The sequence below is a fragment of the Salmo salar genome, chromosome 06 (genome assembly GCF_965601325.2).
Source record: "Salmo salar chromosome 06, fSalSal1, whole genome shotgun sequence".
NCBI lineage: Eukaryota > Metazoa > Chordata > Actinopteri > Salmoniformes > Salmonidae > Salmo > Salmo salar.
Window position 1 is genome coordinate 14705376 of NC_138296.1, and position 24052 is coordinate 14729427.

Genomic DNA, 24052 nt, shown 5'->3' on the forward strand with positions numbered 1-24052 from the left:
AGGCCGCTAGCAGTGGCTAACAATGACTAAATACTAAGTAACTTAGCTAATTAGCTGGCTACCTTCTGATGAAAGTTTTGGCTATAGGGTCTAAAAACAATAGCGGATCCATGTCACATTGAGTGAGGCGGGTTACCGGAAGGTATATTTAATTTAAAAATGGAAAAAGAGTTGAAAAATAAATTGGAATAAATGCAAAAAGGACGAAAAATACAAAAAGTAAACGAGAGGACAACAAACCACGTCTGCACTGCTATGCCATCTTGGATTTATGTCTCTTGAGGAAGTCTCTAGGTGTTGGATTAAGGTTCTACAATATATTGGTTAGATTCCAAAATGGAAAATGACTCACTTCACTCCCTTCATTAAATAAAACAGGAAGTACAGTCCTTTTAACATAACTTGACATTTTAAACAACCTTGTCCATCCAACAATATATTGTATGAGATTCATGTATTACATATCTAACACCAGTCCATCATTAGAAGTATTAATTCATCTACACCCAGAGACTCCCAGTCACGCTGAATAGGAAAGAGGAGAGAGGGAGTGAAGGAGGGAAGAGGAGAGAGAATGGGAGAGAAGGAGGGAGGGAAGAGGAGAGGAGAGGAGAGAGAAAAAAGCATGGGAACCAAGGATCTATCTATAATGTGAGAGTTGTGTCAACCAGAAGAGAAGGATGGGAACCAAGGATCTATCTATAATGTGAGTTGTGTCAACCAGAAGAGAAGGATGGGAACCAAGGATCTATCTATAATGTGAGTTGTGTCAACCAGAAGAGAAGGATGGGAACCAATGATCTATAATGTGAGAGTTGTGTCAACCAGAAGAGAAGGAAGACAGAGGGAAAGGAGAAATAAGAGGATTACTGAGGAAGTGATGTGTTTTGATACAACACTATAAGAGTTGTGATGAGAATGGGGTTGGCAGTCAATGGGGCTGCCAGTGTATGAGGCTGCCAGTCAATGGGGCTGCCAGTCAAGGGGGTTGTCAGTCAATGGTGTTGCCAGTCAATAGGGTTGCTTGTACCTCCAGTAAAGCCTTCTGCACCATCATCTGGCTGTACACTCTGGCACCCTCCTCTGGTGAAAACATACGCAGGTCCTCTTTACTCAGGGCAAAGAGCTCAGCACCAGTGAGTCTCCCCAACAGTGTTGCTGTCCTGAATGGAGAGAGAGATATGGGACAGAAAGGTGGTCAGAAGTGTTACTGTCCTGAATGGAGAGAGAGAGATATGGGACAGTAAGGTGGTCAGAAGTGTTACTGTCCTGAATGGAGAGAGAGATAAGGGACAGTAAGGTGGTCAGAAATGTTACTGTCCTGAATGGAGAGAGATATGGGACAGTAAGATGGTCAGAAGTGTTACTGTCCTGAATGGAGAGAGAGATATGGGACAGTAAGGTGGTCAGAAGTGTTACTGTCCTGAATGGAGAGAGGGATATGGGACAGTAAGGTGGTCAGAAGTGTTACTGTCCTGAATGGAGAGAGAGATAGGGCAGAGTAAGGTGGTCAGAAGTGTTACTGTCCTGAATGGAGAGAGAGATATGGGACAGTAAGGTGGTCCGAAGTGTTACTGTCCTGAACAGAGAGAGAGATAGGGCAGAGTAAGGTTAGGTGGTCTTCATTATGGCAATGCTAGAAAGGATAAACGTGTGACAGAAGTATGGTGTATATCAAGTATACTGTAGTTGACTGAACTAGCTCCACTACACCCACTCACGGCTCAGTGAAGCCCTTCCCTCTCAGCCAGCCCTCTACCTCAGCAGGAGGGGAGTGGTAGTCCAGGGGGGCCGAGGTGTCTGTGGTGCGGGGGATCACTAGGGGACGGATGGAGCCCGCCCTGCCGTTGGCCAGCCGCTGGAGGAGCTCATCGTTCACCATAAAGCCTGTGTACAGGGGTCACAAACACATTTAATGTGTGTTACAAGCATGTTCTCACTTATAAGCATGTACTCTATCACACACACACACCACACACACACAGACTACATTGACTTGGACTACACAGCTTTAGGGTTAGACATTACATTGACAAATTGACTGGGACTACACAGCTTTAGGGTTATATATTACATTGACTACATTGCCTGGGACAACACAGCTTTAGGGTTAGATATTACATTGACTACATTGACTTGGACTACACAGCTTTAGGGTTAGATATTACATTGACTACATTGACTTGGACTACACAGCTTTAGGGTTAGATATTACATTGACTTGGACTACACAGCTTTAGGGTTAGACATTACATTGACTTGGACTACACAGCTTTAGGGTTAGATATTACATTGACTACATTGACTTGGACTCCACAGCTTTAGGGTTAGACATTACATTGACTTGGACTACACAGCTTTAGGGTTAGACATTACATTGACTTGGACTACACAGCTTTAGGGTTAGACATTACATTGACTACATTGACTTGGACTACACAGCTTTAGGGTTAGACATTACATTGACTTGGACTACACAGCTTTAGGGTTAGACATTACATTGACTACATTGACTTGGACTCCACAGCTTTGGGGTTAGACATTACATTAACTATATTGTAGTCATTTAACCCATTTTATCCAGAGGGATCTAGAGTGGTTGGATATTATCAGGAGGCTTAGCAACATCATACAGAACATGCAGGTATAACACAACCACTAAACCTTAGCCAGCCAGTCTGCAGTGCTATGAACAGAAAACACAGAGTGCCTGATAAGAGTAGTGCTATTCTGAATCCCAAATGGCACCCTATTCCCTATATAGTGCACTATTCTGGTATTGAATTGTAAAAAAAGAGTAGTGCACTATGTAGGGAATAGGATTGTTAAAACAGCCACACATTCAGATTTAGTATTTCTCTATACACCCCTAGTTTGTCCCTTTATTTAGAATGTCTGACAGCTCATCAGCTCATCACCCCTAACTTTCTACCCAATCAGAGACATTCTCCTCCACCTGTTAATTGTAAGTCCCGCCTCCAGCCAGTGAGTTGCAGTGATGGAAAGTTTGGCTTTTTTTTTACTCGTTCAGTCAAAAGAACAAATGTTTCAACTCATTTTGTTCATTTGAGTCAGTAATGCCCAGAGCATGCATGACCCCCTACCGGGGAACGATGAACTGAAAACTCAAAAGAGTCATGATTCTACAAGCCTCTCATTCACATGTTGTTCACCACAAGGGGCTTTTTGGAGCTGTGTGACTGAGACATGTCAAATGTTTAAAACATCTACGTTTATTGATTGCTAAACATACAAATAAAAACATTCTTGATATATTTCAAACAAGGTTTAGTTGTGGCCGCAACCAGACTAGATTGTGAACGACTCTTGGACTAGATAGTGAACGACTCTTGGACTAGATTGAGAATGACTCATGGCGGAATGCATTGCTTGACTGCCGTGAGGGTGATAAGCACAATGTGGTTTGTGAACTGCAGCCCCTAAATTCTCCAGTTCGGGTTTGTTGAGCAGAGGCTGTGTATGTTTTGGTTCTACTAAGGTAGGCCCATCATACCATTATTTGCCTTCATTTTTGCACCATGCGATCAATGATCAGTTCTAAACATGTATTTTTCTTCTCTATGCTCATGATTTATTTCCCTGAGGACATGATGACAGACAGTTGGTGGTCAGAGGACATCTCTGGAGCTGCTGACCCGGAGGAGCGGGTATTAATCCTGCTGTAGGACTCATTGTGACCAGTACTAGCAGGTCAAACAAACAACTAAAATAAACGAGTCACAACAAAAATTCTCATGACTCTCGAGTCAGTAAAAGTGGTCATTCAAAAATAACTATTTGTTATTCAACTGCACATCAATAGTGAGTTGTGGTGAAGACAGAGAACAGATAGTTTGTGAGTTCTCCTTAGAAGTATCAAGACAAGTTCCAGGTTGCACCATGTTTAGCTGTATTTGTGCTGCATATAACAAGTGAGGATTACCAGTACATGGTGTCTATGACATGCTGTCTGTCAGGGGATAAAGTCATGTGGTGCCTTTATAGTGTTTATGAGATAATCGTCATTGCTAGCTAAGTAGCCAGTTAGTATAGACTACAGTTAGCCAGGCTAACTAGATACCCTTTTATGTGTCATGAACTCTGAGTATTTCAGTTACATTATGTCTATAGGACAGTCACATCTTTGTTATAGCAGTTACATTATGTCTATAAGTAGGAGACAGTCATATATTTGTTATAGCAGTTACATTATGTCTATAAGACAGTCACATCTTTGTTAAAGCAGTTACATTATGTCTATAAGTATAAGACCGTCATATATTTGTTATAGCAGTTATATTATGTCTATAAGACAGTCATATCTTTGTTACAGCAGTTACATTACGTCTATAAGTATGAGACAGTCATATATTTGTTATAGCAGTTACATTATGTCTATAAGTATGAGACAGTCATATATTTGTTATAGCAGTTACATTATGTCTATAAGTATGAGACAGTCATATATTTGTTACAGCAGTTACATTATGTCTATAAGACAGTCATATCTTTGTTACAGCAGTTACATTATGTCTATAAGACAGACATATCTGTATTATAGTAGTTACATTGTCTATAAGACAGTCATATTTGTTACAGCAGTTACATTATGTCTATAAGACAGTCATATATTTGTTATAGCAGTTACATTATGTCTATAAGTATAAGACAGTCATATCTTTGTAACAGCAGTTACATTCTATGCAGAGTTAGTGTTAAACTGTACAGCCTCCTCACTACCGCAGCAGCTTATTAGTCATGTATAGCATGTTGAGTTGGGTTGGTGAGCTATGAAGAGTTAACATGGCTGTATAGAATGTTGTAGTGTCATGTAAATGCAGAGTTAACATGGCTGTCATAGAATGTTGTAGAGTCATGTAAATGAAGATCTAACATGGCTGTCATAGAATGTTGTAGTGTCATGTAAATGAAGAGCTAACATGGCTGTATAGAATGTTGTAGTGTCATGTAAATGAAGAGTTAACATGGCTGTATAGAATGTTGTAGTGTCATGTAAATGAAGATCTAACATGGCTGTATAGAATGTTGTAGTGTCATGTAAATGAAGAGTTAACATGGCTGTATAGAATGTTGCAGTGTCATGTAAATGAAGATCTAACATGGCTGTATAGAATGTTGTAGTGTCATGTAAATGAAGATCTAACATGGCTGTATAGAATGTTGTAGTGTCATGTAAATGAAGATCTAACATGGCTGTATAGAATGTTGTAGTGTCATGTAAATGAAGAGTTAACATGGCTGTCATAGAATGTTGTAGTGTCCTGTAAATGAAGAGTTAACATGGCTGTATAGAATGTTGTAGTGTCATGTAAATGAAGATCTAACATGGCTGTATAGAATGTTGTAGTGTCATGTAAATGAAGAGTTAACATGGCTGTATAGAATGTTGTAGTGTCATGTAAATGAAGAGCTAACATGGCTGTATAGAATGTTGTAGTGTCATGTAAATGAAGAGTTAACATGGCTGTATAGAATGTTGTAGAGTCATGTAAATGAAGATCTAACATGGCTGTATAGAATGTTGTAGTGTCATGTAAATGAAGAGCTAACATGGCTGTATAGAATGTTGTAGTGTCATGTAAATGAAGAGTTAACATGGCTGTATAGAATGTTGTAGAGTCATGTAAATGAAGATCTAACATGGCTGTCATAGAATGTTGTAGTGTCATGTAAATGAAGAGCTAACATGGCTGTATAGAATGTTGTAGTGTCATGTAAATGAAGAGTTAACATGGCTGTATAGAATGTTGTAGTGTCATGTAAATGAAGAGTTAACATGGCTGTATAGAATGTTGTAGTGTCATGTAAATGAAGAGTTAACATGGCTGTATAGAATGTTGTAGTGTCATGTAAATGAAGAGCTAACATGGCTGTATAGAATGTTGTAGTGTCATGTAAATGAAGAGTTAACATGGCTGTATATAATGTTGTAGTGTCATGTAGATGAAGATCTAACATGGCTGTATATAATGTTGTAGTGTCATGTAAATGAAGGCTAACATGGCTGTATAGAATGTTGTAGTGTCATGTAGATGAAGATCTAACATGGCTGTATATAATGTTGTAGTGTCATGTAAATGAAGGCTAACATGGCTGTATAGAATGTTGTAGTGTCATGTAGATGAAGATCTAACATGGCTGTATATAATGTTGTAGTGTCATGTAAATGAAGGCTAACATGGCTGTATAGAATGTTGTAGAGTCATGTAAATGAAGAGTTAACATGGCTGTATAGAATGTTGTAGTGTCATGTAAATGAAGATCTAACATGGCTGTATAGAATGTTGTAGAGTCATGTAAATGAAGGCTAACATGGCTGTATAGAATGTTGTAGTGTCATGTAAATGAAGAGTTAACATGGCTGTATAGAATGTTGTAGTGTCATGTAAATGAAGAGTTAACATGGCTGTATAGAATGTTGTAGAGTCATGTAAATGAAGAGTTAACATGGCTGTCATAGAATGTTGTAGTGTCATGTAAATGAAGAGTTAACATGGCTGTATAGAATGTTGTAGAGTCATGTAAATGAAGAGTTAACATGGCTGTCATAGAATGTTGTAGTGTCATGTAAATGAAGAGTTAACATGGCTGTATAGAATGTTGTAGTGTCATGTAAATGAAGAGTTAACATGGCTGTATAGAATGTTGTAGTGTCATGTAAATGAAGATCTAACATGGCTGTATAGAATGTTGTAGTGTCATGTAAATGAAGATCTAACATGGCTGTATATAATGTTGTAGTGTCATGTAAATGAAGGCTAACATGGCTGTATAGAATGTTGTAGTGTCATGTAAATGAAGAGTTAACATGGCTGTATAGAATGTTGTAGTGTCATGTAAATGAAGAGTTAACATGGCTGTATAGAATGTTGTAGAGTCATGTAAATGAAGAGCTAACATGGCTGTATAGAATGTTGTAGTGTCATGTAAATGAAGATCTAACATGGCTGTATAGAATGTTGTAGTGTCATGTAAATGAAGAGTTAACATGGCTGTATAGAATGTTGTAGTGTCATGTAAATGAAGAGTTAACATGGCTGTCATAGAATGTAGTAGATTCATTTAAATGCATCATAATGCAGAAACCTCATTGGCTAAACTATTTAAATACATGGAGGAAAGTGTGTCAACGGTCAGAGGGAGGAATGTGTACCTGGAGGTGGGTGGTGACACTGACCACTATAGACCACCAATCCACAGGCTTACCTTTGTCTCTGTCGCCCCCTGTCATGGTGGAGGGGGACATGCTTTGAGGACGGCGGGGTATGGCGGGGAGGTTGGCCCCTTCTCTGCTGGAGGGGGTGTAGGAGAAGTGCCTTGGCTGGGCGAAGGGCACCTTCTGTCAAACAGAGACAGGAACACACAGGGTAACTCAGATGAGTCGGTGAGTATGTGTCTATTAAGCCCAGTTCAAATACAACAGCTGAGACGAGACGGTTTTATGCCATTTAAAAACGAAATTAGCTTGATCTGTTGTAGTTTTAGAACGTCTCATGTCGTCTGCTGTAATTTCCAAGATTCAACACCTCAAATCTTAGCTAAAGACGAAACAGTTTAGCCAATCAGAAAACAGTGTGCTGACATTCTGTGTTTAGCCAAGCAGCTAGCTAGTTAACCACGCAGACCACTAGCTAGCTAACCAAGCAGACCACTAGCTAGCTAACCAAGCAGACCACTAGCTAGCTAACCAAGCAGACCACTAGCTAGCTAACCAAGCAGACCACTAGCTAGCTAACCACGCAGGCCACTAGCTAGCTAACCAAGCAAACCACTAGCTAGCTAACCACGCAGACCACTAGCTAGTTAACCAAGCAGACCAATAGCTAACTAACCAAGCAGACCACTAGCTAGTGTTAGGGTTTGACCAACTATTTGTTTGCATTACCTATATAATATAACAAAGAAGCTATGCTATAATATAAAGTTTATACTCTATATGATAAGAGCATACTGCTGTGTGAGAGGAAGGGGCTCATGGGATGGTGAGTCATATGGAAAGAATGCAGATGCTGTAAATCAGGGATATGGAAGAGCTTGTTAAAAGATAAGGGCAGGATATGGGTGAAATGTATATGCAGAGGGGTGTCGGGGTTTTAGAGAATTGTGCAGTCACAAGACAAATCGACTGCCAAAGATAATAACTACGGCCGGCAACAGGAGGCGTCTCGAGGTTGGGACCAACCTGCACGCCAACGATAGGATGAGTAAGTTTAAACCACGCTCATCCTCCCTCTGACAGGCCAGCAGTGAGCGAGAACTATCTGTCAGAGTATTTAATGAAAAGCAAAGGATGTGTAACTCAGTTCTCTGTCTGCCCTGCGTGGTGTTACAGAGATCCCGTATATACGAGCGCATATTTACCATTCAAGTGTTTGCATTAATTAAAGTACAAAGAAAACAGAAGTTACTATGTGCTGACTATTTTGTTCTGATACCAGATTCGAATTGACGCAACTTAACACTAGCTAACCACGCAGACCACTAGCTAGCTAACCAAGCAGACCACTAGCTAGCTAACCAAGCAGACCACTAGCTAGCTAACCACGCAGACCACTACCTAGCTAACCAAGCAGACCACTAGCTAGCTTGCTGATATTTATCTGACAAGTCACAAAGTGTGTATTTCATGATACTTGTTTGCTACAAGAAGTGGGGACTTTGTATCACAGTTGTATCACATCATTGTAAAGAGGCACCATTAGTGTGGAAACGGTGTCAACCGGTGTGTGTGTGTGTGTGTGTGTGTGTGTGTGTGTGTGTGTGTGTGTGTGTGTGTCCATTACCTTGGACTGTCTGAGTGCCACTGGGCTATCCCTATGGTTGTTGTTGAGGGCTGACAGAGGCTCCAGAATGTTGAAGGGAACAAACCCAATCTGGTCAAAGTCATTGCGACACTTCCACCAACGCTTTGACGACTCAATCACCTAAAAGAGAGAGGATTTGAATTGGGATTTTTATTTATAATACGGAATTGTCATTCACTTGTTGTTATAAATAATGTGTTCCCTCTATGTGTTCATGGCCATGTGAGATATACTGAATCAAGACAATACATCTCTATGTGTTCTTGGCCATGTCAGATATACTGAATCAAGACAATAAAGCTCTATGTGTTCATGGCCATGTGAGATATACTGAATCAAGACAATAAAGCTCTATGTGTTCATGGCCATGTCAGATATACTGAATCAAGACAATAAAGCTCTATGTGTTCATGGCCATGTCAGATATACTGAATCAAGACAATAAAGCTCTATGTGTTCATGGCCATGTTAGAAATACTGAATCAAGACAATAAAGCTCTATGTGTTCATGGCCATGTCAGATATACTGAATCAAGACAATAAAGCTCTATGTGTTCATGGCCATGTTAGAAATACTGAATCAAGACAATAAAGCTCTATGTGTTCATGGCCATGTCAGATATACTGAATCAAGACAATAAAGCTCTATGTGTTCATGGCCATGTCAGATATACTGAATCAAGACAATAGAGCTCTATGTGTTCATGGCCATGTCAGATATACTGAATCAAGACAATAGAGCTCTATGTGTTCATGGCCATGTTAGATTTACTGAATCAAGACAATAAAGCTCTATGTGTTCATGGCCATGTCAGATATACTGAATCAAGACAATAAAGCTCTATGTATTCATGGCCATGTCAGATATACTGAATCAAGAAAATAAAGCTCACAGAATGGAATTAATTTGTGAGAACTTTTTAAGTAAGCAGGATAATTCAATACATGTGAACTTCTGTAAATTATAGTTAAGTGACACATGGGCTCTGGTCAAAGGAAGCGCACTATATAGGGAGTAGGGTCTTGTTTGGGACTAAGACAGTATTTAGCATGCAGTTCACACGTAGAATAAAAACCTCCAGAGTTTCTCCCTGCAGCACGGAGAGTTCACTGCTGTTCCTGGCAACAAAGCCGTAGCTGCAGCTGAACATCCTCTCGCCCTCAGGTGGAAGTTCACTGCCATCTCTGGAGGAGAACAGACAGTCCTAGGGTCAATCTCAGTTGTATCAGACAGTCATAGGGTCAATCTCAGTTGTATCAGACAGTCATAGGGTCAATCTCAGTTGTATCAGACAGTCATAGGGTCAATCTCAGTTGTATCAGACAGTCCTAGGGTCAATCTCAGTTGTATCAGACAGTCCTAGGGTCAATCTGTTGTATCAGACAGTCCTAGGGTCAATCTCAGTTGTATCAGACAGTCCTAGGGTCAATCTCAGTTATATCATACAGTCCTAGGGTCGATCTCAATTGTATTTCCTTGATTCCTCAAATCCAATCTCCTTGCCAACTTCTCAGCCGTATTGGATTAGAAGGTTGACAGTCCCTCCCCTCTGACCTAATTGAGAATTGAGGAAAGATGAATTTGCCACCCTTCTGACAAAGCATGCACTTGCCCAATCCCTATCATGGATTTAAGCATTGGCTTGGTCTAAGCTTTGCCTGGAGTGAGTTTCCAACATTGGTAAATCCATAATGAGGAATGTGCACATGAACAGAAGGGTGTAGATTAACAAAACTCCCATTTAACTGTGTGATCAGTTTGTGTTACCTGTCATTTAACTATGTGATCAGTTTGTGTTACCTGTCATTTAACTGTGTGATCAGTTTGTGTTACCTGTCATTTAACTGTGTGATCAGTTTGTGTTACCTGTCATTTAACTGTGTGATCAGTTTGTGTTACCTGTCATCTAACTGTGTGATCAGTTTGTGTTACCTGTCATCTAACTGTGTGATCAGTTTGTGTTACCTGTCATCTAACTGTGTGATCAGTTTGTGTTACCTGTCATCAAACTGTGTGATCAGTTTGTGTTACCTGTCATTTAACTGTGTGATCAGTTTGTGTTACCTGTCATTTAACTGTGTGATCAGTTTGTGTTACCTGTCATCTAACTGTGTGATCAGTTTGTGTTACCTGTCATCTAACTGTGTGATCAGTTTGTGTTACCTGTCATCTAACTGTGTGATCAGTTTGTGTTACCTGTCATCTAACTGTGTGATCAGTTTGTGTTACCTGTCATCTAACTGTGTGATCAGTTTGTGTTACCTGTCATCTAACTGTGTGATCAGTTTGTGTTACCTGTCATCTAACTGTGTGATCAGTTTGTGTTACCTGTCATCTAACTGTGTGATCAGTTTGTGTTACCTGTCATCTAACTGTGTGATCAGTTTGTGTTACCTGTCATCTAACTGTGTGATCAGTTTGTGTTACCTGTCATCTAACTGTGTGATCAGTTTGTGTTACCTGTCATCTAACTGTGTGATCAGTTTGTGTTACCTGTCATCTAACTGTGTGATCAGTTTGTGTTACCTGTCATCTAACTGTGTGATCAGTTTGTGTTACCTGTCATCTAACTGTGTGATCAGTTTGTGTTACCTGTCATCTAACTGTGTGATCAGTTTGTGTTACCTGTCATCTAACTGTGTGATCAGTTTGTGTTACCTGTCATCTAACTGTGTGATCAGTTTGTGTTACCTGTCATCTAACTGTGTGATCAGTTTGTGTTACCTGTCATCTAACTGTGTGATCAGTTTGTGTTACCTGTCATCTAACTGTGTGATCAGTTTGTGTTACCTGTCATCTAACTGTGTGATCAGTTTGTGTTACCTGTCATCTAACTGTGTGATCAGTTTGTGTTACCTGTCATCTAACTGTGTGATCAGTTTGTGTTACCTGTCATCTAACTGTGTGATCAGTTTGTGTTACCTGTCATCTAACTGTGTGATCAGTTTGTGTTACCTGTCATCTAACTGTGTGATCAGTTTGTGTTACCTGTCATCTAACTGTGTGATCAGTTTGTGTTACCTGTCATCTAACTGTGTGATCAGTTTGTGTTACCTGTCATCTAACTGTGTGATCAGTTTGTGTTACCTGTCATCTAACTGTGTGATCAGTTTGTGTTACCTGTCATCTAACTGTGTGATCAGTTTGTGTTACCTGTCATCTAACTGTGTGATCAGTTTGTGTTACCTGTCATCTAACTGTGTGATCAGTTTGTGTTACCTGTCATCTAACTGTGTGATCAGTTTGTGTTACCTGTCATCTCTCACACACAGATGTTGTTTCTTTGTAATATTGATGGTGTTTTGAAAAACAGTAGGACTGTTCATTACAGCGTGGAATAAAGAGTTAATAACATGGTAGTAATGGAAACTAGTTTTAATGACTTACTGTTTTACTACATTAATGATGTATTATTAATAATGTTATGTATTATATATGAAACATATAAATAATAGAAAAGTAATAACATTTTTAAAAACACCCCTCTGTTTTATGGACACAGGAAGTTATTGGATCCAAGCACTCTATCATAAAACTTAGTGAAAGGTGAAAGGTGAAAGGTGCCATAATCAGTGGTGAAACTGTGTTTGTCGTGAACTGTGTGAATCAGTAAACAAAAAACATTACAGCCGTTATTGGGGATGTCAGAAACGTACGATTCGTCAGTGTGCTGGACTGAGCTGGCTCCTTCCTCAGCCTGATCAGGAGGGTCCTAAATTAGGGAAGGAATAAGAAGCAATAATTACATAATTAAATCTAAATAATTACAATCTAAATAGGATGACATACAGTTTCACTAGACAATGCTAAAGTAAGTATACCTCTACACTGTATTGAAGAGCGTCCTGTTTGTGCTGTGACTTGATTGGGTCCTCCCAAAGTTGACCTTCTGGGTCAAAGGCCTCAGGCTGCCATCCATCCAGAAAGACAGGTGAGTACGGAGGGACAGACTCAACAAGCTGGGAGCTGGGAGAGAAAGAGGCCAAAGGTCAGGACTTGTCTTGAGCTTTGTCTATGGATGACAATGTGCATATGAACTACACACAATCATACAGATGCCCTATCTTAATTTGATAATCCTGTTGTTGAAGGAATTTTCCTGTTCAGCAGGAAATGCAAACATGTAGTGTATTCAAGGGTTAAAAAGGCTTCTAAAGTTTGTATTTTCCATTTTAAATGTCTTACTTGCACTGACGAAAAATGTGTCAACCCCTGCAAAAAATGTCTATTAACTATAATCCACACAACAACACACATTTCCTGTTGCTGCAGGATTATTTTCCTGCTTTGTGAATCAGGCTCAAATTAAGGTACGGCATCTGTACATCAATAAGCACAGACATCATATGCAGTACACACACACACACACACATACACACACTCACTCATGCACCAGGGGCGGAAATCCCGGGGGGGACGGGGGGGACACGACCCCCCCATCCTGGGAAAAATATGATTCGTCCCCCCCAATATATCACTGAAACATAACTATGTAATTTAAATAATATTAATAATACGCAATGAAAGCAATTGTGCTGATTATAGACACTTAATAGCGCGTTTTTAAGTTTCAAAAGATTGCGACCCCCCCACCCTTTGCCTCAATGGTTTGATCCACTGCCAGTTCCTTAGTTGGCAAGGTAACAGAGGGGTCGTGTCTACTGTCTGAAAGGCACTCAATGCACGTAACTGACGTGAGGTTAATCCAGTCAATCGCACACACACACTAGCTGAATATGCAGAGCTAGCGCGCAAATATGAACTATTAAGCTAGCTAGTACCTATTCCATTTATGTGGCGTCGTCAAAGATGGAATCTTTTCTATCGTCAATTTATTCCAAGATCAGCATGCAGATGATGTAAGTTAGTGCTTCAAAGTCCCTGTGATAAGGTTAGCGATAAACTGAAGTCCAAACTGAACAGAACTACACTCTCTTCTACCATTGTCTTAAATATATTTAATGGTCTCGTTGCAAAAGCTAAATTGTCGCAAGGGAACTTTTATTTATTTATTTTATTTCACCTTTATTTAACCCGGGTAGCAAAGATTATAGCAAACACCACTGAAACTGAATTGGTGCTCGCTAGCTTTGCAAATTCAGCTATTGTTGGAAGCCAGCCAATATGAAACAAACTATTAAAATTACAAAAGGTTGCAGCATATGTTGTGTAAATGGTGAACTCATACAGCTGTCAACTCTTGTCATTTTAATCCGTTTCACATTTGCTAGCTACCTTTTAGATCGAAGCCCATATAGAATGATAGAAGATGATAGAAGCCCATCTCCTACTGTAAATAACCTACACACTGTATGTGTGTGTAGCCAGCCAGCCAGCCAGGTAGAAAAATGGCAGAAAAATAAAAGACGGACATCAGAGTATTTTTCAATACACCAAAACGCATAGTAAGAACCCTAGTAGCCTAATATCTCAAAGACTAGTTGATAAAATGTTCATAAGAAAGAAATGAAATTCTAATGGAAATGTTTCACAATGATGTCATTAGGCAGAGCAGGCAACAGATAGCACACAGACAGCAGAGTTGGGGACAGATATGCAGGGACAGACTGGCAGAGACAGGGAGTCTCAGGTAAGTTTGTTGAGTCTTTGTTTGGCAACATTATGAAAGGTTCTCCATTTTTTTGACTTGTAAAATAGGAACATAATTGGAAAATGCCATGGATACCCCCACTCTCAACTTAAACTGGTGACTGAACTAAGATTTGTTAAAGGCAATGGTATTGCTGTTGTGATTAGTTGTGTAGTTTTGGGTACCGGTAGTTAGGAGTATGGCAAACACCTTATTTCTTTGGTTCCTCAATATACATTTACCCTTACAATGTAGGCTATGTGTTACAGCACTACTTTTGGTGTCCCCCTCAGGAATTGCTCTTGAGAAAATGTCATGTAATTGTCCCCCCCAAAGTTGATATCAGATTTTCGCCCCTGTCATGCACACACACACACACACACACACACACACACACACACACACACACACACACACACACACACACACACCACACACACACACACACACACACACACACACACACACACACACACACCAGGGGCGAAAATCTGATATCAACTTTGGGGGGGACAATTACATGACATTTTCTCAAGAGCAATTCCTGAGGGGGACACCAAAAGTAGTGCTGTAACACATAGCCTACATTGTAATATGGTAAATGTATATTGAGGAACCAAAGAAATAAGGTGTTTGCCGTACTCCTAACTACCGGTACCCAAAACTACACAACTATTCACAACAGCAATACCATTGCCTTTAACAAATCTTAGTTCAGTCACCAGTTTAAGTTGAGAGTGGGGGTATCCATGGCATTTTCCAATTATGTTCCTATTTTACAAGTTAAAAAAATGGAGAACCTTTCATAATGTTGCCAAACAAAGACTCAACAAACTTACCTGAGACTCCCTGTCTCTGCCAGTCTGTCCCTGCATATCTGTCCCCAACTCTGCTGTCTGTGTGCAATGTTGCCTGCTCTGCCTAATGACATCATTGTGAAACATTTCCATTAGAATTTCATTTCTTTCTTATGAACATTTTATCAACTAGTCTTTGAGATATTAGGCTACTAGGGTTCTTACTTTGCGTTTTGGTGTACTGAAAAATACTCTGATGTCCGTCTTTTATTTTTCTGCCATTTTTCTACCTGGCTGGCTGGCTACACACACACACAGTGTGTTGGTTATTTACAGTAGGAGATGGGCTTGTATCATCTTATCTTTTATCATTCTATTTGGGCTTCGATCTAAAAGGTAGCTAGCAAATGTGAAACGGATTAAAATGACAAGAGTTGACAGCTGTATGAGTTCACCATTTACACAACATATGCTGCAACCTTTTGTAATTTTAATAGTTTGTTTCATATTGGCTGGCTTCCAACAATAGCTGAATTTGCAAAGCTTGCGAACACCAATTCAGTTTCAGTGGTGTTTGCTATAATCTTTGCTACCTGGGTTAAATCAGTTTATCGCTAACCTTATCACAGGGACTTTGAAGCACTAACTTACGTCATCTGCATGCTGATCTCGGAATAAATTGACCATAGCAAAGATTCCATCTTTGACGAGGCCACATAAATGGAATAGGTACTAGCTAGCTTAATAGTTAATATTTGCGCGCTAGCTGTGCATATTCAGCTAGTGTGTGTGCTCGATTGACTGGATTAACCTCACGTCAGTTACGTTCATTGAGTGCCTTTCAGACAGTGGCTACGACCCCTCTGTTACCTTGCCAGTGGATCAAACCATTGTGAGGAAAAGGGTGGGGGGGGTCGCAATCTTTTGAAACTTAAAAACGCGCTGTTAAGTGTCTATAATCAGCACAATTGCTTTCATTGCGTATTATTAATATTATTTAAATTACATAGTTATGTTTCAGTGATATATTGGGGGGGACAAATCATATTTTTCCCAGGATGGGGGGGTCGTGTCCCCCCGTCCCCCCCGCGATTTCCGCCCCTGACACACACACACACACACACACACACACACACACACACACACACACACACACACACACACACACAAAATCATGCACACACACACACACACACCAGTTTCACCTATAGTTCAGTTGGTAGCGCATTGTGCTTGTAACACCAGTATAGTGAGTTTGAGTCCCGGGACCACCCATATGTAAGATGTATGCATAAATGACAGTAAGTCGGTTTAGATAAAAGCGTCTGCTAAATAGCATATATGATTAATATTACCAGTGTAAGGTCCAGTTAGGCCCTAGGGAGGTCCAAAGCTCCTTCTCTTCATCGGCCAGGTGTTTCTGCAGTAGAGACACAGCACCACTGGTCAGGGCTGGACTGACCACAGTCGCCCCCATCTCTGGCCCACCAGTAGTCTTCACCATCTGAAACCAGAGAGAGAGAGACATGGATCGATATCAGACTTAACACTGATGTCCACCTGTGACAGACAGAGACAGATAGACAGACAGACAGATAGATAATCATACAGTATCACCACAGATAGAACAATGAACCAGATATTTCAACGGATGAATGTGATGCATCCGATTGGCGTTTCCACTCACTACCAAATATGGTAGTGAGAGGAAGCTCATTGACCGGCAGTGGAAGAAGATGGAGCGAGATTGATTTTGGCCGACATTCTGCTAATCATCTCATCGCTGAAACATTTGATCTCAATACAGTTTTCTGTTCCCAAAACTATAATTTGTTACGAACAGAGTGGACTAAGTTTTGTAGACTTTACTGTTTGCCAAAGTTTCTAAAATGTGCGTTGTTTAGAAGGAGTGCAAGAATGGATTGAGTTATTGCACATGGCGTTCTATAATGATTATATGCAAATACATGCTAGAATGAGCCAATAGGATCTTGCTAGCTTGTGCTAGACTCTGCCCACCTCCTTGCTTGTTCTGCCCACTATGATTCATTGGTTCCCATTGGAAATGACAGGCTGTGGTCTATCTTGGGTTAGTTATAAAAATCTTTGGTATCAGTATCCTAATTCAGATAGCATTGCTGGTTAGGTATCCTGTGGCTATGCTGATAAGGAGTGAACATCTAGCCTGGTCCCAGGTCTGTTGGTACTGCATTGTCAGCGACCAATGGAGTTGGCCACTACAGAACACACAGATCTGGGATCAGGCCAGTAAATACCTACCAAGACCAGTGGACAGGTCTGGGACCAGGCTAGTAAATACCTGCCAGGCCTTGTGGACAGGTCTGGGACCAGTGAACAGGTCTGTGATCAGGCTAGTAAATACATACCAGGCCCAGTGGACAGGTCTGGGATCAGTCTAGTAAATACCTACCAGGCCCAGTGGACAGGTCTTGGATCAGTCTAGTAAATACCTACCAGGCCCAGTGGACAGGTCTGGGACCAGTGACCATATCTGGAACCAGGCTAGTAAATACATACCAGGCCCAGGGGAATAAAGACGTGATGCACCAGCTCCCCAGAAGACGGCTCTGTGATGGACGACTTCAGGCGGTCCTGAAAGCAAAATAATATAATAATAATATATGCTATTTATCCAAAGCAACTTACATTCACGCTGCATAGAGTTGATGTATGGGGGGTCCCGGGAATGGAAGCCTGCCGTTGCTAATGCTCTACTAACTGAGCTACAGATAGTAAAATGGAGGAAAGTACTGAGCTTCTTTTTTTAAAGGGAAAACAGAGATCCAATCTGTATTTTTATTATATAATAGGACAGATGTAGGAACATATTGGGAGATAGACAGAGGGCAGACAGATGTAGGAACATATTGGGAGATAGACAGAGGGCAGACAGATGTAGGAACATATTGGGAGATAGACAGAGGGCAGATGGATGTAGGACAATATTGGGAGATAATCAGAGGGCAGACAGATGTAGGAACATATTGGGAGATAGACAGAGGGCAGACAGATGTAGGACAATATTGGCAGATAATCAGAGGGCAGACAGATGTAGGACAATATTGGGAGATAGGCAGAGGGTAGACAGATGTAGGAACAGATTGGGTGATAGACAGATGGCAGACAGATGTAGGAAGAGATTGGGAGATGGGCAGCGGGCAGACAGATGTAGGAACAGATTGGGTGATAGACAGAGGGTAGACAGATGTAGGAACAGATTGGGAGATGGGCAGAGGGCAGACAGATGTAGGAACATATTAGGAGATAGACAGAGGGCAGACAGATGTAGGAACATATTGGGAGATAGACAGATGGTAGACAGATGTAGGAACATATTGGGAGATAGACAGATGGTAGACAGATGTAGGAACATATTGGGAGATAGACAGATGGTAGACAGATGTAGGAACATATTGGGAGATAGAGGGCAGACAGATGTAGGAACAGATTGGGTGATAGACAGATGGTAGACAGATGTAGGAACATATTGGGAGATAGACAGGGCAGAAAATATGTAAGGATGCTGGAACCCCGTCTCCAAGGGGACATGTGTTGTCCAGAGTCGAGAAGGTTAGCACTACACCAGACCCCGGAGTATACTGAGGTGAGAAAATTAGAAAGAAATTAGCCTTACATACGAAAGATTGATTTTGTGGGACAGAGAGGGACAATAGAAGCAAATGCCTCTGTTATTCCACTACATGGGCTCACCAGCAGACAGAAGGAGTACTTGATTTTCTGAAAAATGTCAACAAACTCCTCCTCAGGTGGAGGGCAGGCTTTCAGGGTCAGCAAATCATCTGCACACAAAACACAAAACAATCAACTACTATGATGGGGATTCATCAATGAAATAACATGTAAGAATAGTACACAGAACACATGCACAACTTTATTCATTTCACTAGACCCTTCCTCCGGTTCATCGCTTCTTGAGGTGCCACTTTACAGTTCCACTAGCCAATGCTACAGTAAGTATACCTCTACACTGTATTGAAGAGCATCCTGTTTGTGCTGTGACTGGATTGGGTCCTGAGATTGCTACATGCATTTTTTTACTTTAAAATTAATGATATGTGCCCATTGATTCTTGAAGAATATAACCTGATGGGGTATGGCCTCATGAGCCATACCCCATCAGAACACAAAATATAAACTTGTTTTATTTACTCCAATGTTTGTAAACAAACACTGTATAGCCAAAAAAAACATGGTTAAAACTATTATTTTGGTCTCATTTTTGGTCTCATCTATTTTTGAGAGTTGAGAGTGGTTACATTTCTCCAGCCCTGTCCGATAGCTGTTTACCACCTTTCATAACTCTCTCTCTCTCCCCCCTCTCACCATCCTTCTTCTCTTTCTTCTTGCTTTTTCTGCTCTTCCTTTTCCTCTGGTTGAGGATGCTCTGAGCCTCAGCAGCCTGCTGCAGGCGGCCCATGAAGCGCTCCACGTCATCAAAACAGTGGTTTAGGATCTCCTGAAGGAAGAACACATCCCAGCTAAACCAGACACATCAATGCAGTGGTCTAGTGAGAGGAATATTCTCCAAGTAGCCATGCACACACACACAAACACACACAAAGACACACAGACACACACACGCACACACACCCGCAAATGCACACACACACAAAGACACACACGCACACACGCACGCACACAGGCGCGTGCACACATACATGCACACACACACACAAAGACACACGCACATGCACACACACACAAAGACACACACACACATGCACACACACACACAAAGACACACACACATGCACACACAAAGACACGCACACACAAACACACACACAAAGACACTCACACACATGCACACACACATTTGCAAACATACTGTATGAACACACAAATACAGATACATACCACCTCTCTCTCTGCATGTCCTCGAGATGTGTGTTTTGGCTCACTACTGGCCCCATTCACTGACGAGAGATATAACATAGATGTCAGTTTAAACAACACACACATGCACGCACACACACACACACACACACACACACACACACACACACACACCTTTGAACACCTTTGCGTAGCCATGGGAAGGAAGTTGACCATCATGGGGCATGACTCTAACACCTGATGGCTTCCTAGGACGTACTGGGGGTGGTGTCCCAGACATCTGAGGGAGAGAGGGAGAGAGAGAGAGAGAGAGAGAGAGAGAGAGAGAGAGAGAGAGAGTAATGGTGATGCCATCAAGAAGTCTTTTTGTTATATTCCTTAAGACGTCAGCATGCTTCAGTTCGTCTGGCGGCTAGCCCGAGTGTGCTTGCATACCTCCTTAAAAGACTTTCACTTGAAAAACGAGAAAAAAGCAGCAATAGTACTGTTTGTCCATTTTGAGACGCTGTAGCCAGAATACACTTCCTCAAAATAGTCATCTGTTAATTTTGACGTTTTTTCCGAGGAGATCTTAGTCGCGCAATTTTACATATAACTAAATTAGTCTAGCGACCAGCTATCTAAACTTGTAGTCAGCATGGTCGAATTAGCGACCGGGGTGGGGCCCATTGATCATCAGTTATCATATTAAAAACAGCAAAGATTTGCCTGCACCCTATGGCAAAATGTGTAGAATTGCAAGAAATTAGCTGTTAATGTTTCTCTCTGCCCCATGGCAAAATGTGTAGAAATGCAGCAAACTTGCTTTAAAACTGTAACATTTTATCTACTCCCCATGGCAAAATATGCAGAATTGCAGGAAATTAACTAAAAACATATAATATATCGATGTTGGCAGACCTACTGTAAGAGCAACTGTGGTTCCTCATGATTAGTTCAGTTTTTTTGTGGCCCCACCCCCATCAGTTACCTATCCCTGATCTACACTGATCCACTTCCTTCAGATCTGTAATGGCTCAACAGGTAGGGACTAGGATTTAGATCATGACAGAGATTAAATCAAGAGGTAGGGACTAGGATTTAGATGAAGACAGATTTAATCAAGAGGTAGGGACTAGGACAGAGATTAGGACAGAGATTAAATCAGGAAATAGGGACTAGGATTTAGATTAGGACATATAGTTAATCAAGAGGTAGGGACTAGGATTTAGATTAAGACAGATTTAATCAAGAGGTAGGGACTAGGACTTAGATTAGGACAGAGATTAAATCAGGAGGTAGGGACTAGGATTTAGATCATGACAGAGATTGAATCAAGAGGTAGGGACTAGGATTTAGATTAGTACAGAGATTCAATCAAGAGGTAGGGACTAGGATTTAGATCAGGACAGAGATTTAATCAAGAGGTAGGGACTAGGATTTAGATCAGGACAGATATTTAATCAAGAGGTAGGGACTAGGATTTAGATCAGGACAGAGATTGAATCAAGAGGTAGGGACTAGGATTTAGATTAGTACAGAGATTCAATCAAGAGGTAGGGACTAGGATTTAGATCAGGACAGAGATTTAATCAAGAGGTAGGGACTAGGATTTAGATTAGAACAGAGATTCAATCAAGAGGTAGGGACTAGGATTTAGATTAGTACAGAGATTCAATCAAGAGATAGGGACTAGGATTTAGATCAGGACAGATATTTAATCGAGGTAGGGACTAGGATTTAGATCAGGACAGAGATTTAATCAAGAGGTAGGGACTAGGATTTAGATTAGAACAGAGATTCAATCAAGAGGTAAGGACTAGGATTTAGATTAGTACAGAGATTCAATCAAGAGGTAGGGACTAGGATTTATATTAGGACAGAGATTGAATCAAGAGGTAGGGACTAGGACTTAGATTAGGACAGAGATTCAATCCGAGGCAGGTTGTAGCACATTTGACATTAACCTTCGGTGACTAGAACTTGCAACCTCCCAAAAATTCCCAACTTTATGCAAACGTCAGCACTGCGACCGTGCAATAACCAAACAGGAGAGGGAAGCTCTCACTAGCAAGCTTTGACATAGACAACCACCATGTGGTACAACCATAGACTACCACCATGTGATTCAGAAGACAGTACAACCATAGACTACCACCATGTGGTTCAGAAGTTACAGTACAACCATAGACTACCACCATGTGATTCAGAAGACAGTACAACCATAGACTACCACCATGTGATTCAGAAGACAGTACAACCATAGACTACCACCATGTGATTCAGCAGGTACAGTACAACTATAGACTACCACCATGTGATTCAGAAGGTACAGTACAACCATAGACTACCACCATGTGGTTCAGAAGGTACAGTACAACCATAGACTACCACCATGTGGTTCAGAAGACAGTACAACCATAGACTACCACCATGTGATTCAGAAGGTACAGTACAACCATAGACTACCACCATGTGATTCAGAAGACAGTACAACCATAGACTACCACCATGTGATTCAGAAGACAGTACAACCATAGACTACCACCATGTGGTTCAGAAGGTACAGTACAACCATAGACTACCAACATGTGGTTCAGAAGGTACAGTACAACCATAGACTACCACCATGTGGTTCAGAAGACAGTACAACCATAGACTACCACCATGTGATTCAGAAGACAGTACAACCATAGACTACCACCATGTGGTTCAGAAGACAGTACAACCATAGACTACCACCATGTGGTTCAGAAGGTACAGTACAACCATAGACTACCACCATGTGGTTCAGAAGGTACAGTACAACCATAGACTACCACCATGTGGTTCAGAAGACAGTACAACCATAGACTACCACCATGTGGTTCAGAAGGTACAGTACAACCATAGACTACCACCATGTGATTCAGAAGACAGTACAACCATAGACTACCACCATGTGGTTCAGAAGGTACAGTACAACCATAGACTACCACCATGTGATTCAGAAGACAGTACAACCATAGACTACCACCATGTGATTCAGAAGACAGTACAACCATAGACTACCACCATGTGGTTCAGAAGGTACAGTACAACCATAGACTACCACCATGTGGTTCAGAAGGTACAGTACAACCATAGACTACCACCATGTGATTCAGAAGACAGTACAACCATAGACTACCACCATGTGATTCAGAAGACAGTACAACCATAGAATACCACCATGTGATTCAGAAGACAGTACAACCATAGACTACCACCATGTGATTCAGAAGGTACAGTACAACCATAGACTACCACCATGTGGTTCAGAAGGTACAGTACAACCATAGACTACCACCATGTGGTTCAGAAGGTACAGTACAACCATAGACTACCACCATGTGATTCAGAAGTTACAGTACAACCATAGACTACCACCATGTGGTTCAGAAGGTACAGTACAACCATAGACTACCACCATGTGATTCAGAAGACAGTACAACCATAGACTACCACCATGTGGTTCAGAAGGTACAGTACAACCATAGACTACCACCATGTGGTTTAGAAGGTACAGTACAACCATAGACTACCACCATGTGATTCAGAAGACAGTACAACCATAGACTACCACCATGTGATTCAGAAGACAGTACAACCATAGACTACCACCATGTGGTTCAGAAGACAGTACAACCATAGACTACCACCATGTGGTTCAGAAGACAGTACAACCATAGACTACCACCATGTGGTTCAGAAGACAGTACAACCATAGACTACCACCATGTGGTTCAGAAGGTACAATACAACCATAGACTACCACCATGTGGTTCAGAAGGTACAGTACAACCATAGACTACCACCATGTGATTCAGAAGACAGTACAACCATAGACTACCACCATGTGGTTCAGAAGGTACAGTACAACCATAGACTACCACCATGTGGTTCAGAAGACAGTACAACCATAGACTACCACCATGTGGTTCAGAAGGTACAGTACAACCAT

General features: G+C 41.0%; 1 protein-coding gene across 1 annotated transcript in view; it reads right to left on the reverse strand.

The window, feature by feature from the left end:
• Nucleotides 1-24052, reverse strand: part of LOC106606273 (epidermal growth factor receptor kinase substrate 8-like protein 1) — a 47599-nt gene that overhangs the window by 17499 nt on the left and 6048 nt on the right. Inside the window, exons 2-14 of the mRNA XM_082976079.1 lie at nucleotides 20266-20371; nucleotides 20113-20171; nucleotides 19579-19711; nucleotides 18946-19034; nucleotides 17752-17826; nucleotides 16569-16717; nucleotides 12648-12792; nucleotides 12483-12538; nucleotides 9902-10010; nucleotides 8805-8945; nucleotides 7228-7360; nucleotides 1722-1887; nucleotides 1031-1163 (exon numbers count right to left, since the gene is read on the reverse strand). Of these exons, the coding sequence (XP_082832205.1) occupies nucleotides 1031-1163; nucleotides 1722-1887; nucleotides 7228-7360; nucleotides 8805-8945; nucleotides 9902-10010; nucleotides 12483-12538; nucleotides 12648-12792; nucleotides 16569-16717; nucleotides 17752-17826; nucleotides 18946-19034; nucleotides 19579-19711; nucleotides 20113-20171; nucleotides 20266-20371 (1494 nt within the window). The remainder of the gene's footprint in view (nucleotides 1-1030; nucleotides 1164-1721; nucleotides 1888-7227; nucleotides 7361-8804; nucleotides 8946-9901; nucleotides 10011-12482; nucleotides 12539-12647; nucleotides 12793-16568; nucleotides 16718-17751; nucleotides 17827-18945; nucleotides 19035-19578; nucleotides 19712-20112; nucleotides 20172-20265; nucleotides 20372-24052) is intronic.